Genomic DNA, 16,115 nt, shown 5'->3' on the forward strand with positions numbered 1-16,115 from the left:
AGGGGCATGGACTGGGTGGCTATATACAAGAGGGTAGGGTTTGGCAGGCAATATACTAGGGGGCATGGGCTGGCAGGCTATATACTGGTGCAGGGACTGCTGATTATATACTGGAAGGTATGGGCTGCTAGCTATATTCAGCATGGGCTGGCAGGCTATAGACTGGTGACAGGGGTTACTGACTACCTACAAGGGTGCATGGGCTGGCTTTATACTGGGGACAAGTCTGGCTATAAACTAAGGGGCATGGGTTGGCTATATACTGGGGTTCATGGCTGGATAGCTATATACTAGAGGAAATGGGCTGGCTGGCTATATGCTGGGGGTTAGGTGGCTGGCTATATACTGGGGGCATGGGCTGGCTATATACTAGAGGGAATGAGCTGGCTGGCTATTTACTAGAAGATATGGGCTGGCTGGCTATATACTAGATGTCATGGGCTGGCTGGCTATATACTAAAGTTCATGGGATGGCTATATACTGGGAGCATGGGCTGGCTCGCTATATGCTAGAAGGCATGGGACGGCTAACTATATACTGGGGGTATGTGCTGACAGGCTATATACTGGAAGGCATGGGCTGGCAGGCTATATCCTGGGGTCAGGGGGCTGCAGGCTACATACTAGGGGGCATTGGCTGGCTATATACTAGGGGGCAAAGGGCTAAATAGGTATATACTGAGTGGAGGCTGTGATCAATGCATTTCTCACCCTACGCTTATGCTCGAGGCAATAGGTTTTCCTATTGTGTTGTTTCCTATTTTTTTGTGTTCAAATTAGTTACCTCGGCTTATACTTAGGTCGGCTTATACTCAAGTATATACAGTATTTAGTTTTCTAGTAAAACTGTAGTACCACTTGGTACTTAGTGATGCACATTTTTGTTTTTGTTTGCTTATTCGTAGCAATGAATATCAGACAGTACATGCAGTAAGTTACATACTAACGAATGTTGTTGCGGTGCACAATTCGCCCATACGGAGCGAAGTTACATACTAGGTGTTAAGTGACCCAAGGCATTAGTACAGTGTGAGGTGTCAACTTTTCTCAGCTATGATTGGTCATTACCAGCTGCACAGAACTAGCACTATGAAGTGGGTACTTACAGCAATGGAACCTATTCCTAACCACATGGCACCCATTCCAAGGGATCAGGACTGAGTTCACCCAGTACTAAGCAATGAATAAGTATCCAGTATACTGTTTTTGCAATGGATAAAGCCCAAAAAGGCAACTTGTCACAATGCAGCGGAAAAGGGTCTAATAGGAGATTTACAGCACAAAACTTTTTTTTCCCCACAAATCAATAGTTCTTTGGATATAGAACAACTTTGCCTATTATGCTGATTATCTATATCCAGCAGTTTCTTTGTTATATTCTTCACTTTATCCTGGCTCTTGCACTATGTCTGCGCCTGGCTTTGCTTGTCTCTTTTATGAATTGTACATTTGTAAACTATATTTTGAGAGAAATAGGGGAGGGGCTGCTGTTCTCTGCTCACAGAGGAAGAAGTCTGCGCTCTCTCTGTGTGTAGCAGTGTTGAATGTGTTCAGTGCTGTGCATACAGATGTCAATCCTTTCAGTCTGTGATTCTACAGAACTATCTCTGATTCTCTTTTCACCTCATGCAGCTTCCCCTCCTCTACCTTGTACTCAGCAAAGTACGGAGAAGCTATGAACCATTAGTGCTCACACAGCACAGACTATACACTTCATGTAGCTGCTTTACTCAGTGGCCCAGATTTATCAAAAGTGAGGCAAACTGAATTACGTGCAGTTTGCCTCACAAATTTGCCTGGTATGCCAAATTAATCTGGCTCCCCCTGCACTGCTCAGAAAGTGTGCAACATAATTTTTTAGGTGTACCTTTAACAGCATAGGACCCAATTCTGTAGAGTTGTTCTATTAAATGCGTCACAAACTTCGACTGACTAAGCACTAACTCGACCCTTTTGGTGCACATTTTTTTTTTCTTGATGGGCACTGTTTAGCTGCGGCACAAAACTGGCTCAGAGATTTCTTAAATACATGTTCAGAATCCAAAGATGTTTTTGTCAGTGCAAAGTATGGCAGAAAACAGGCGCAGCCACAATAATAGATCTGGTCCAATGTTTTTTTTTAAACATGAATGTTAACACAAATTTCTCCTTAGCTACAGTCTAAGTGCAATCTAAATGGCACATGTGACATCTCCCTTACAGCCACACATATTCTCAGATTACAGGTATTGTCATTCACCTGCTATTAATTATAAGGTTGATCAGTATTCAACTATCTCCACAACATCCCCCCCCCCCACACACACACACACACACTTCTCCTAGTTACTGGGGCTCAGATGTATTGGGACCTCTGCAGCTCTCCCCCTTAGCCCCTGTCTGCCATGTCTTGTATTCCTTAAGTCTGTATATGTGAATCATAGCTAGTAGCTAGTACTAGTACTATGCTGTAGCAGAAATGTACTGACTTGCCAAGGCAAATTAAGATCTGTTGTTATTTTTCCTGAGCCTTCAGAAAAGAAATTGACCCAAAAAAACAAATATAAACATGTTTACTCTGTATCAAGCCAAGTATGTGACGCATCTACTTCTCAGATGAGAGATCTCTGGATATAGTAGGGAATCAACCTCAGGTTATAAGTGTGGACCTTCTGCGAGACCTGTACTTAGATGTGTGCAGAGCTACCTACTGTTACAGTAACATTTCCATAAATTGTTTCAAAGAGTTTTCCTGGTTTATCTGAAAACCATTAAGGGGCAGGACGAGGTTAAAATTAAATGTATTTCCATTACACTGACACAGGGTTTCTCTCTAAACTAAGCATAAGTAATCTCACAACCTAACATGCAGTCAGCATTACCTCGGATTTATCAATCATCAGTTCAGACCATTTCTGCCATTGAGGACACTTATTGCGATCATCAAAGGTGGTTTCATCTGATGTCCAGCAGCACTGTTCATGACTGTACCAGAAGCCATTAAGACATATTCCCTCTTTTAGGTCTGTCATCCAGTCCACTGCCAGGTCTATAACACCTGCCAAAGTACCTAGAAAGTACAAGAACAATATTATTAGTCATCCATATTGAAAACAACGAGTACCTCTCATCTGAGAGGAGAAAGAAGGATCGACTAAAGAGATGCAAGTTAAACGATAACAAAATCTTTATTTGTGACAACAATGCTCAAAGTTAAAATGCATTAAAAATACAAGTGGTGGGATACAGAAAGAGAAAGCCGGGCCGACCCGGACAGGGCAAAGTTGTAAAGGGGTAACTCTTATCGGGTAAGAAACTGAACAAAAAGCGCCAACGCATTGGCAGTTGAGCTGCGAAATTTCTTAATTTCTATAGGCAGAGTGGTGGTATTGTCCCGACCACTCTGAAACATATGGTATGTGAAGGGTATATTTCCTGTGCCTGGGTGAAACAACCTATGGCTACAGGGAGGAAAGAATTATACTGCTATCAGCTCTTACCCGATAATGGGAAATGTGAGGTGTCTTTGCCACTGACCGGGAGGGTCCGCGTCCCCGACGTACGTTTCGGCTCGGAGTGAGCCTTCGTCTGGGGGTAGCGTCCTCCCGCACTGGGGCCGGAATATAACAAAGAGATGGACCAATGAGCGTTCCGGAAGTAGCACATGTGATCGCGGGTCACGTGATGCGTGAGATCACGGCTAACAGGGTCACGTGACTCGGTATCGCGAGATCACACGGGCTGCGTCGGAGTTTGACAGAAAATAGATAAGATCTAGTAGAAGGGCGCATGCGTGAAGAGCGCCTCCGAGCCAAGACTGTCTTTACCAGGTATTGCATGGAACATGAATTTACCAACTAAAGGTAACCATAGTTTGAAATGCTTTTGAGGGTGTATGACTAGTGCGATCTAAGAGGGGAAGGGGGGATTATGTGTACAAAAATACAGAAGTATATATAAAAAAAAAAAAAAAAAAAAAAATTGATTAAATACAACGTGTTAAATGAGGTAAGTGTATGGGTAGGCACAACCCTACCTCAATTGGAATACTCTATAAAGTGACATGTGCATATTACAGACCATATATAATGGATATATGGTTGATAGAGTGACATGTGCATGTACAAAATATAAAATATAATGCGAATACATATATATACAAATACACAGTGTGCCATAACAACATATATATACAACTGGCAGCCATACATTATATAAAACTACACAATATAAAAGTTATATGTATATATGGTATGCATATGTGATCATAATTGATAAAGTGACATGTGCATATGCAAGGTATAGAATATATAATGCAAATACATATATATACAAATACACAGTGTGCCATAACGACATATATATACAACTGGCAGCCATACATTATATAAAACTACACAGTGCAAAAATTACACAATATAACATGTGTTTATGTTATGTGTACCCTCCTCACCTTCAATCCTTCACTCCCCCACCACTCACTTCCCAATTCACCTTGTCCTTCACTATGACGTCTGACACAATTTGTGGTTCACCTACTGTCACACCCTGTATAAAATGGCTAATACGATGTACTGATTTCAACCGTTTAAATGGGGAGCATAACAGCATCTCTCCAGCATGGCATTGGTGTGCTTAAATATATGATACTATGGAGCTTAATGATTACATATGCATACCATATATACATTTTTATATTGTGTAATTTTTGCACTGTGTAGTTTTATATAATGTATGGCTGCCAGTTGTATATATATGTCGTTATGGCACACTGTGTATTTGTATATATATGTATTTGCATTATATATTCTATACCTTGCATATGCACATGTCACTTTATCAATTATGATCACATATGCATACCATATATACATATAACTTTTATATTGTGTAGTTTTATATAATGTATGGCTGCCAGTTGTATATATATGTTGTTATGGCACACTGTGTATTTGTATATATATGTATTCGCATTATATTTTATATTTTGTACATGCACATGTCACTCTATCAACCATATATCCATTATATATGGTCTGTAATATGCACATGTCACTTTATAGAGTATTCCAATTGAGGTAGGGTTGTGCCTACCCATACACTTACCTCATTTAACACGTTGTATTTAATCAATTTTTTTTTTTTTTTTTTTTTTTTATATATACTTCTGTATTTTTGTACACATAATCCCCCCTTCCCCTCTTAGATCGCACTAGTCATACACCCTCAAAAGCATTTCAAACTATGGTTACCTTTAGTTGGTAAATTCATGTTCCATGCAATACCTGGTAAAGACAGTCTTGGCTCGGAGGCGCTCTTCACGCATGCGCCCTTCTACTAGATCTTATCTATTTTCTGTCAAACTCCGACGCAGCCCGTGTGATCTCGCGATACCGAGTCACGTGACCCTGTTAGCCGTGATCTCACGCATCACGTGACCCGCGATCACATGTGCTACTTCCGGAACGCTCATTGGTCCATCTCTTTGTTATATTCCGGCCCCAGTGCGGGAGGACGCTACCCCCAGACGAAGGCTCACTCCGAGCCGAAACGTACGTCGGGGACGCGGACCCTCCCGGTCAGTGGCAAAGACACCTCACATTTCCCATTATCGGGTAAGAGCTGATAGCAGTATAATTCTTTCCTCCCTGTAGCCATAGGTTGTTTCACCCAGGCACAGGAAATATACCCTTCACATACCATATGTTTCAGAGTGGTCGGGACAATACCACCACTCTGCCTATAGAAATTAAGAAATTTCGCAGCTCAACTGCCAATGCGTTGGCGCTTTTTGTTCAGTTTCTTACCCGATAAGAGTTACCCCTTTACAACTTTGCCCTGTCCGGGTCGGCCCGGCTTTCTCTTTCTGTATCCCACCACTTGTATTTTTAATGCATTTTAACTTTGAGCATTGTTGTCACAAATAAAGATTTTGTTATCGTTTAACTTGCATCTCTTTAGTCGATCCTTCTTTCTCCTCTCAGATGAGAGGTACTCGTTGTTTTCAATATGTTTATTGTGGATCAACACTGACTAAATGTGGTACATTTAGGGTGACCGAATACATAGCCATATATTAGGCCTCGGTTTAAATCAGGGGTATGGTACTCAACCTCCCCATCACCCAATTTCCTGTATCCACCTGTTTATTTAAATTTTTTTTTTTTTTTTTTTTTTTTTTAGTCATCCATATGAACATTCGTGCCACACTTTTCACAAACGTGTTCATGTTGTTATTATTATAATCATTAGGGCAGAGAAGAATCTTGGGTTTTTAAATGCAACTTAGATCTGGGATTCTGGCAGAAAAATCTCCTTATTGACATTGCCTTTACATATTTAGTCTTAAATGCTATGCCTGCTAATAATTCTGGGAAATGAATATGCAAATAGGATTGCCAGGATGGAAGGAAAACTATGCCATGTGCCATCTTAAAGAAGACAGCTCCCTATACAGTACATCAATGCCTGACTTTCAGGAAGCCTTGTTACATGACTTGGGATATTAGCTAAACCAGCAGTAAGACTCTTCATAAAGGAAAAAATACCCGACTGCCTAATTCAAGCGCCTTTTAATGAATTAGGTGAGTCTATACGATGGCACAGGGGAGATCGAGACTGGCATAGATGATGAGAGTTGTTCCATGGCATTGTCTAAGAGGCCATCAATGTAACGCTACACTTCTCCCCACCTCTCTAACCCAATATGAATAAAAAAAGACAATAGACATTTCTGAGACTGTATCTGCAACATCTTTCTCTGCTACACCAGAACATTCTTGGCAGCTGCTTAATAACTACATAATTGCCAAAATGAGTATGACAGCCCCTAGACAAACGCATTAGTTCTCCAGAACAGGTATTTACAGTAGTGTTGATGAAAAACTACATTCATGTGTCTACACTGTACAAGACATTAACCTCCAGGATAATCCTGACAGAATCTGCAGAAGTTGTAATAATTGACTAGAACAGGCAAAGTATAGCTAAATGTAGCCCAGTTCATTAAAGCGGTGAGGAACACGCCTAGAGAGAATTGGCAGATCCCATGACTACACTGAATCTATTTGTCCTACACGAAAAACACCAGACTTCAAACAAATTGTGCAAAAATATAAATAAACTTTTATTAATTATTTTACAAAAATAAGGGGAATGGTAGACATTTTAAAAAAAAAACATTGTACTGGAGAAAGACCAGAAGTATCCGGATGACACTGGTTTAGTTGAGCTCATTTATTATAGGAACAAAGATTTCATTTATGTACAAATGTATCATTTCATTTTCCCAACCTATTAAAAAGTGTGTTGGTAATATGGATTTTAGTGGCTGGATATATTCTAATATTCACAAACTGTCCACATTGGACAACAAATCACACTACAGATTCCATAGGATAAGGGACAAATTTTATTTAATTAATAAATGTACAAAAACCACATATAGTGTATCATACCTACATTTGGAATTGCCAGCGTGTACCCGGATGTCTGACACCCCAAGTTGTAGTGCTACTGATCAAGGGTTCATTCAGATCTGGGTGCACCAATTGCGGCCTGATCACGGTCACAATATAAGGCTATGGCTCCCGATCACGGTATGGTTAGCAAACAGTGGGGTTCATTTACTAAGGGTCGAGCTGCTCATTTTTGTCGGACTATGCACCTTTTTCGGGGCTTTCTGGGCAAGTGTGCACGCTGTGATTTTGGGGCACACGATCCTTTTTTGATGCAGCTGCACTAGGTTCCATGCGACACAATTTAGGGGGCGTGCCGTTGGACAATCCGTCTGATTCGGACTGAGCACGGGATTTAACTTTTAAATTGTGTTGCACGCTAATGCACTCAGCCCTAGCACTTTAGCACCACTAAAAAGATGGTGAACTCTGTCAGATCTGAGCGGGGAAGCGACTAATGCAGCATAACGGACGCATGATTTTAGTGAATAGTACAGCAATCGTCGGACAATCCAGTGGCTGGGTAAGTAAATGTGCCGCAGTGTCTCAAACTTGCGCGTGGCCAATTGCCTGCCTATGGCTCACCTCTCCTACTCTCCGGCCCTGTGCTTGCTTGGGCTCGCACCCTTAGTTTATCTATTGATCTCCAGCTGCAGTGCAAATGAAAGCAAAGAAAACTGTTGTACACATTTACTAAGGGCTTGAATCGCTATTTTTCATTGGGTTTCCTGAAAATGACTGATTTACGCCGAATTGCCCCGGGTTTTTGGCGCACGCAATCGGATTGCGGCACATCGGCGCCGGCATGCACGCAATAGAAACCCGGCGGTTTCGGAAAAAACACAGAATTTTTTAAAAAAATGTGTCGCTTGACACGCGCTTACCTGCACCCAAGATAGGAGAACGGAGCACGCGCCGCTGGATTGCGACAGGACCGGGTAAGTAAATCTGCCCCAATGTTGTGGCTCGGTAAAGGTCAGTAGCACAGCCTAAAATATATAACTACATCATCTTTTCTTTTTTTTTTTTTTTATTATCCTTCCATACTTGTCCTACATATCTCACTCCAAGTTTCTCCCAAAATATCCTGTCTGGTACTTTATCTATTTCCCCCAGGTTCTCATTGAACCAGATCGGAGACTCTTCTATAAATCCTGTAATGTTTAGAATCTTTTTATATGCCTTCCAGGCCTTTGTTATTGTCTTACATAATGTCCATTTGTTAAACGGTTCTTCCTTCCCCAGGTAACTTTCCAAAAATTCAAAAATAATTCTCACCTTGCCCTCTGAGCAAAACACCAGCTTATTAAGCCAGTGTGTCTCCTTCCATTTTACTAAGCGTACTACCTGCGCGGCCAAAAAATACCCTCTAAAAAAGGGGATCCCCAGACCTCCTTCTCCAATTGGGCTATATAAAGACTGCATTTTCATTCTCACTTTTTTCCGGCCCCAAATCAGCTCATTCAAAATGGATTCCATCAGCTTGAAATAGGACTCCTCTATCCATATAGGGGAAGATGACAAGGTATACAGCACCTGGGGAAGCAGGATCGTTTTTATTATCCCAATTCTATCGGCCTGGGATAGTGGTAGTTTGCTCCAACAATTAATTTTTCCCCTTACCAATCCAATCAATGGTTGTAGGTTCAGTTTATCAAATTCCTGGATGTTCCCGGAGACTTCAATCCCCAAATATCGGAATTTTTCTTTACATGAAATTCCACAGTTCCCTCTAGCCCATTCCTTGGTTTCCTGATCCAAAGGTAACAAAACGGATTTACCCCAATTAATATCGAGCCCCGAAAGACTACCGAATTCCTCAATTACCTGGATCGCTTTGGGAATCGAGGATGAAGAGTTGCTCACATACAAAACCAGGTCGTCGGCGTATAAACAGATTTTATCTTTGGGGTCCCCACATCCACCCGCTTGTATACCCTCCTCACTTCTAATCTGAATCGCCAATGGTTCAATGTAAATGGCAAAGAGGAGTGGGGAAAGGGGGCACCCCTGCCTGGTCCCGCATGATAGAGGGAAAGTCTCCGATTCTCTCCCTGCTGTTCTTACCCTAGCTACTGGAGCACTATACATGCATCTTATATATTTGATAAACATTGGTCCCACTCCAAACCATTCAAGGGTTTCCCAGAGGAAACCCCACTCCACCCTGTCAAAGGCCTTAACCGCGTCCAATGACAGGATGGAGCGGAGTCCCCCCCCCCATCTCAATGACCGCGTACATCCTCTGGATGCAGTCTCTCGTACATCTGCCAGGGATAAACCCGTTTTGATCTTGGTGTATAATATCTTTAATCACTCGTTGCAGTCTCCTCGCCAACACCTTTGCCAAGATTTTTACATCCGTATTAAGCAATGAAATTGGGCGATAAGAGGCTGCATCCAGGGGATCCTTTCCCTGTTTTGGGATCAATACAATACCTGCTTCCGCCATCGAGCCCGAAACCATTTCTCTTTCTAATATTTCTCTGAAGACCATCTCCAGCTTAGGGAGTACGGTACCATGATATTTCCTATAAAAAGCAAATGGAATACCATCTGAGCCTGGGGAGGTATCTTTCCCTGAGGAGAACAGAGCCGCCTTTATTTCTTCTAACGTAATCGGAGCATCCAGTTTTGCCCTATCCTCCTGAGTAATCTTGGGACCCTGTATATGACTTAAGTACTTCTTAATTCCCCCTTCTATTACTGGTGTTTTAGCCTGGTTTAGTTCTTCATAGAATGCACTAAGAATCTTTAGAATTCCCATTGCATCCCTATTCACCTTCCCATCCTTGTCCCTAAGTGCCGCGATTACACTATTCTTCCCATTGTTCTGTATCATCCTTGCAAAGGTTTTACCACATTTTCCCTGTTCTAAAAATAGTTTTTGGTCCCTGAAAAAAACCTTATGCTGCGCTTTCTGTCTTAGGAAGTTACTGAGGGCATCCCTACAATCAATTGCTTTCCCCCTTGCATCCTCCGATGGGGATTCCAGTAATACCTGCTCTGCATTCCGCATTTCCTCCTTCAGTTTTTGCTCTTCTCTACCAAATAGGTAGCTTGCTTAATGTGTTTAGAATATGTCCCTTTTATATGTAATTTAAAGGCATCCCACACCGTTAACAAGTCAGATGTTCCCAGGTTTCTCTTCCAAAAACACTCCAGTTTCCCAAGCATATCCACTTTAGATTCTAATATCGTGATCCAATATGGGTTTAATTAATAAATGTACAAAAACCACATATAGTGTATCATACCTACATTTGGAATTGCCAGCGTGTACCCGGATGTCTGACACCCCAAGTTGTAGTGCTACTGATCAAGGGTTCATTCAGATCTGGGTGCACCAATTGCGGCCTGATCACGGTCACAATATAAGGCTATGTCTCCCGATCACGGTATGGTTAGCAAACAATGGGGTTCATTTACTAAGGGTCGAGCTGCTCATTTTTGTCGGACTATGCACCTTTTTCGGGGCTTTCTGGGCAAGTGTGCACGCTGTGATTTTGGGGCACACAATCCTTTTTTGATGCAGCTGCACTAGGTTCCATGCGACACAATTTAGGGGGCGTGCCGTTGGACAATCCGTCTGATTCGGACTGAGCACGGGATTTAACTTTTAAATTGTGTTGCACGCTAATGCACTCAGCCCTAGCACTTTAGCACCACTAAAAAGATGGTGAACTCTGTCAGATCTGAGCGGGGAGGCGACTAATGCAGCATAACGGATGCATGATTTTAGTGAATAGTACAGCAATCGTCGGACAATCCAGTGGCTGGGTAAGTAAATGTGCCGCAGTGTCTCAAACTTGCGCGTGGCCAATTGCCTGCCTATGGCTCACCTCTCCTACCCTCCGGCCCTGTGCTTGCTTGGGCTCGCACCCTTAGTTTATCTATTGATCTCCAGCTGCAGTGCAAATGAAAGCAAAGAAAACTGTTGTACACATTTACTAAGGGCTTGAATCGCTATTTTTCATCGGGTTTCCTGAAAATGACTGATTTACGCCGAATTGCCCCGGGTTTTTGGCGCACGCAATCGGATTGCGGCACATCGGCGCCGGCATGCACGCGATAGAAACCCGGCGGTTTCGGAAAAAACACAGAATTTTTTAAAAAGATGTGTCGCTTGACACGCGCTTACCTGCACCCAAGATAGGAGAACGGAGCACGCGCCGCTGGATTGCGACAGGACCGGGTAAGTAAATCTGCCCCAATGTTGTGGCTCGGTAAAGGTCAGTAGCACAGCCTAAAATATATAACTACATCATCTTTTCTTTGAAATGCATTTCTCTGTTATTCCTCCTAGAAATGTTTGAATAAATTGATAGTTAAGTATCAAAACTGCATTTGCCAAAGGATTGTGTCCAGACATAGTCTACACTCATAGCTCCTATTGGTCTGGGGTAGACTATAGCGATATTTCTAATCAGTAACACCCAGTTGTCAATTTATTACATTTCTTTGAGGAATGACAGAGGTACACTAGAATTTAGATGGAAGCAGACATTTCCATACACTGAATGGTGGCTGAACCTGAAGATCACCTCTCCTACCAATCTGATATTGATGATCTGTTCTGAAGATTCTGTAATATGTAATATGCCTTCGTAATGTCCCCACATCTCACTCCAGCACTCCTGTTATTAAAACTGGAGCATAAAATGCAGATCTTAATACATCTACATCATTATACATATTTTTTTTAAAGGGAAACAGTCTGAGAATATGCTCATTGTTAGCAGGTAACATGAAATGCGTGGGAGATAATAGCAGGAACAATACTGACATCTTGTGGTGATGCTGGTTAGTGGTCAAAATGGCAATCTTGCTTCAGTAGATTAAAGGGCTATGAGAAGTACAACATATACAATATAAATTTGTTGATGTAGCAGTGTGCAAGCTGGAATGTTTAAGAACAAATACAAGTAATGTAGGAGGTAAGAATTATACCTTCAGTCTCCTGGGTCCAAGTCCAAATCTATTCTTGTGTACCTGTGGACAATTCCTTTACACTGTCACCTTTTTTATTCTATCAATAAGACCTACTGTACTTATTGATAGAGGATAATGATTGCTGAGGGTTATGGCTCTTTCCATAGCAGCGACAAATGCCAAACTCATCTCTAAACTCAATAAGTATTACATTTTTAATATTTGAAGATTTTTTAATCTCGTGTCACAGCGTTTTTTTCACTTTATTTTTATACATTTTTCATTTTTCCGTGTCCAGATCTGTGTGAGGGCTTATTTTCCGCATAACAGATGTAACTTCTCTGTGACGTTATTTATAATTCCATCCCATACTGGGAAGCTGGAAACATTTTTTAAATGTGCTGAAATTGGTGAAAAACCGCATTTGCGTCACTTACTTTTTAATACATTTTTTATGTTATGTAAAATGGTGTAAAAGTCGCTTTTTGGACATTTGGGGCTATTTTCAATTATGGAGTTCACCACCGGCAATACCTTTTTTTTTTTTTTAAATTTTAAACTTTTATTCACGAATAATTATGCAGTACATACAGTCAAGAGAAGAGAATTTACAGAATTGCCACATAACCAATCTGTTTCTGCTAGGGCAGGTGTTAGTAAACTCATTGCGCAATAACTGTTTTTATATTTTGATGGATCGGGCATTTTGGGATGCAGCAATACCTAACATGTTTGTGATTTTTACTGTTTACAGGCAGTCCCTGGGTTGCGTACAATATAGGGTCTGCAGGTTTGTTCTGAAGTTTAATTTGTATGTAAGTGGGAACTGTATATTTTAGAATTGTAACTCCAGACAAAATTTTTTTTAGTCTCTGTGACAATTGGATTTTAAAAATGTTGGGTTGTCATAAGAACCAGGATTAACAATATAACTTAATTGCAGACACCTTTAAGAACTTTTAATTGTAACCTTGGACTAAAGTACAGTAAATTTAAATTTTTTTTAAATTTCAACTTTTTTGAAAAAAATTCTACTATTTTTTTAGACACTCTAGGGTACTTGAACACTTGAACATTTTTACATAGGATTTATTACAATACACTTTGGGCACATTTTTCCTGCTTCCCAGTACATGGCATGTTATAATAAATAACATCACAGGAAAGTAACATTTGTTAAGCACAAAATAAGCCCTCACACAGGTCTGTACACGGAAAAATGAAAAAGATATGGATTTTTAAAGGTGGAGAGCGAGAAATGAGAAAAAAAAAACCTGCGTCCTTAAGGGGTTAATGGCACATTCTCAGATTGGGTTGACGTTACCAGTGGAGTGCCACATGGGTCAGTATTGGGCCCACTTCTTTTTAATACATAGTTTTGCCCTTATACAAATCACTGGTCAGACCAAACATGGAATAATGGGGCACATTTACTTACCCATCCCGTTGCGATCCCCGCTGTGCGTTGTCCGACGAGGATTCAGGTCTGCCGCGATCCACTAAAATCGTGGTTTCAATTTCCTGCATGTGTTGCTTCCCCCGCTGAGGTCTGCCGGAGTTCACCTTCTTCATCCCGGTGCATGTGAATGCTTGATCTTGCGACACAATTTCGTTTTTAAACTCTGCAGTTTGTCCAAATCAGATGGGTTGTCCGACGGCATGCCCCCTGATTTGTGTCGCAAGCAAGCCGACGCGCCACAATCCGGTCGCGTGCACCAAAAATACGGGGCAATATTCGGGAAACCCGACAGAATTCCTGAGGGTGGGGGGAACCACACCTCATTGGCCACTCCCAGGGGACAGGGGACAATGGTAAACTTTCATCTAACTTTTCTTTTAATTGGAAAAGGCCAGTTTTTTATTATAAAAACCTTTTATTGTGCACACTATTTTCTATGGGAACCAGAACAAGGGCTCCTGATGACAGGTTCCCTTTAAAATGTGTACAATTTACTCAGCTCCTCTTGGTCTATAACCCTCTTCTTATAGATAAATATCGATTTACAAAAGTGTATGTTTCCTTAAAGTGTCACTTAACATACTGAAACCCCTCCCCTCTCCTCCCCCTGCTCATGTCTGTGTATAATGTATAGTAAAGCATTGCTAGTGTGTGTGCTGCATCTGCTGACATGCTGCATCCTCCTAATACACAGAGACACAGACATCAGCTACACAAGTACCTGACATGTTCTGCTATAACAGGGGTCCCCAAACTTTTTACATAGGGGGCCGTTCATTGTCCCTCTCAGACCGTTGGAGGGCTGGATAAATAGCAGTACATGTGACCACATCTGTAATACACTGCCCCCCCCTCAATTAATTATTTAATATACTGCACCCCCTTGTGAACTATTTTATATATTGGCCCAATGAATAAATTAATTGGGTCAATTAATTATTAAATATACTGGGACCCCTCTACATTAATTATTGAATATGCTACCCTATTAATTACTGGACTGTCCTTCATAATTAATTATTTTCTATGCTGCCCCCCACCATTAAAGGAAACCTACCACTTGAAGTGGCAGGTATAAGAGGGAACTACCGAGCACCAGCTCAGGGTGAGCTGGTGCCGGAGCTTATTTTTGTTAGTGTTTTAAACCGCAGTATCGCGGTTTAAAACACTTTTTTAACTTTATGGCCGAAGCTGCTTCGGCGCAGGGAAGTACGCGCTCGGCGCACCATACAAAAATTAGCTCTGGCACCAGCTCACCCTGAGCTGGTGCTCGGTAGTTCCCTCTTATATCTGCCACTTCAAGTGGTAGGTTTCCTTTAATTATTTCCTATGTTGCCCCGACCATTAATTATTTCCTATGCTGCCCCTCCAACATTAGTTATTTTATATGCCCCCCACCATTAGTTATTTTATATGTCCCCCCCACCATTAGTTTTTTTATATACCCCCCCACCATTAGTTTTTTTTTTTTGTATGTTAAATATGCTAATGACTCATTTCACAGCTCATTTGCATACAGCTTTAGGACCTCATTGCTTAAGTTTACAGGCATGTAGAGGGACAATAAAGGGATAGAGGCAATGCTTTCTAATGGCAGTTTATGAAAATATATTTAGTTTAGGGGGGTTATTTTGCATGACGGGTTCTCTTTAAGGAGCATGTTAACACATTCAACATTAGTTATCCACCTCCAAACACTAGACCTTAGACTGCATGGTACGTCAGTGCCCTCAATATAGTACCCATACTAAAAACATTTTTTTAAGTATTTATATAGCTTGCCTATAGAAAGGATAATGTTGTACATTGAAGAACAAGTGCAATGAACCGTGTGTCCAGGTTTCAGATACAGTAAGATCAGCAATGACCTTATTCATACATATACAGTGAGAAGAACCATACCTGCCAGTAGTCCAATAAGAAGCATGACAATCCATCCAGACCATGCATCTAGGAGTCCTTTGATGAATTCCCATACAGATTCCTTGCTTTTACTGGTAATCTGGCAACAATGTGGAAACATGTTATATAAATGTCTTTCACTTGTAATAATAAGAAACTGCGCCACAAACCATAATAAGACTGAATACATTTATTCCCAATGCAATTGTAATGCAGATCTCACTGCTCCATGTCTGAGTTCAAAGAGTCACATCCACGTGGCTTTCATTATTGACCACAAGCTGCCACTATTTCCCAGTGGTTGGTTACGTTTAGTTCACACTACAAAATAAAAGTCTGTCATTTCTGAAGGAAGAATAGGAATCCCTGTTGAATTCATTACAATA

At 41.2% G+C, this 16,115-nt stretch overlaps 1 protein-coding gene across 1 annotated transcript in view; it reads right to left on the minus strand.

Moving 5' to 3' along the window:
• CLCN4 (chloride voltage-gated channel 4) overlaps window positions 1–16,115 on the minus strand; it is a 47,895-nt gene that overhangs the window by 24,784 nt on the left and 6,996 nt on the right. The window contains exons 4-5 of the mRNA XM_072137835.1: window positions 15,730–15,829; window positions 2,862–3,049 (exon numbers count right to left, since the gene is read on the minus strand). Of these exons, the coding sequence (XP_071993936.1) occupies window positions 2,862–3,049; window positions 15,730–15,829 (288 nt within the window). The remainder of the gene's footprint in view (window positions 1–2,861; window positions 3,050–15,729; window positions 15,830–16,115) is intronic.

This window comes from Engystomops pustulosus, chromosome 2 (assembly GCF_040894005.1).
Source record: "Engystomops pustulosus chromosome 2, aEngPut4.maternal, whole genome shotgun sequence".
NCBI classification, from domain to species: domain Eukaryota; kingdom Metazoa; phylum Chordata; class Amphibia; order Anura; family Leptodactylidae; genus Engystomops; species Engystomops pustulosus.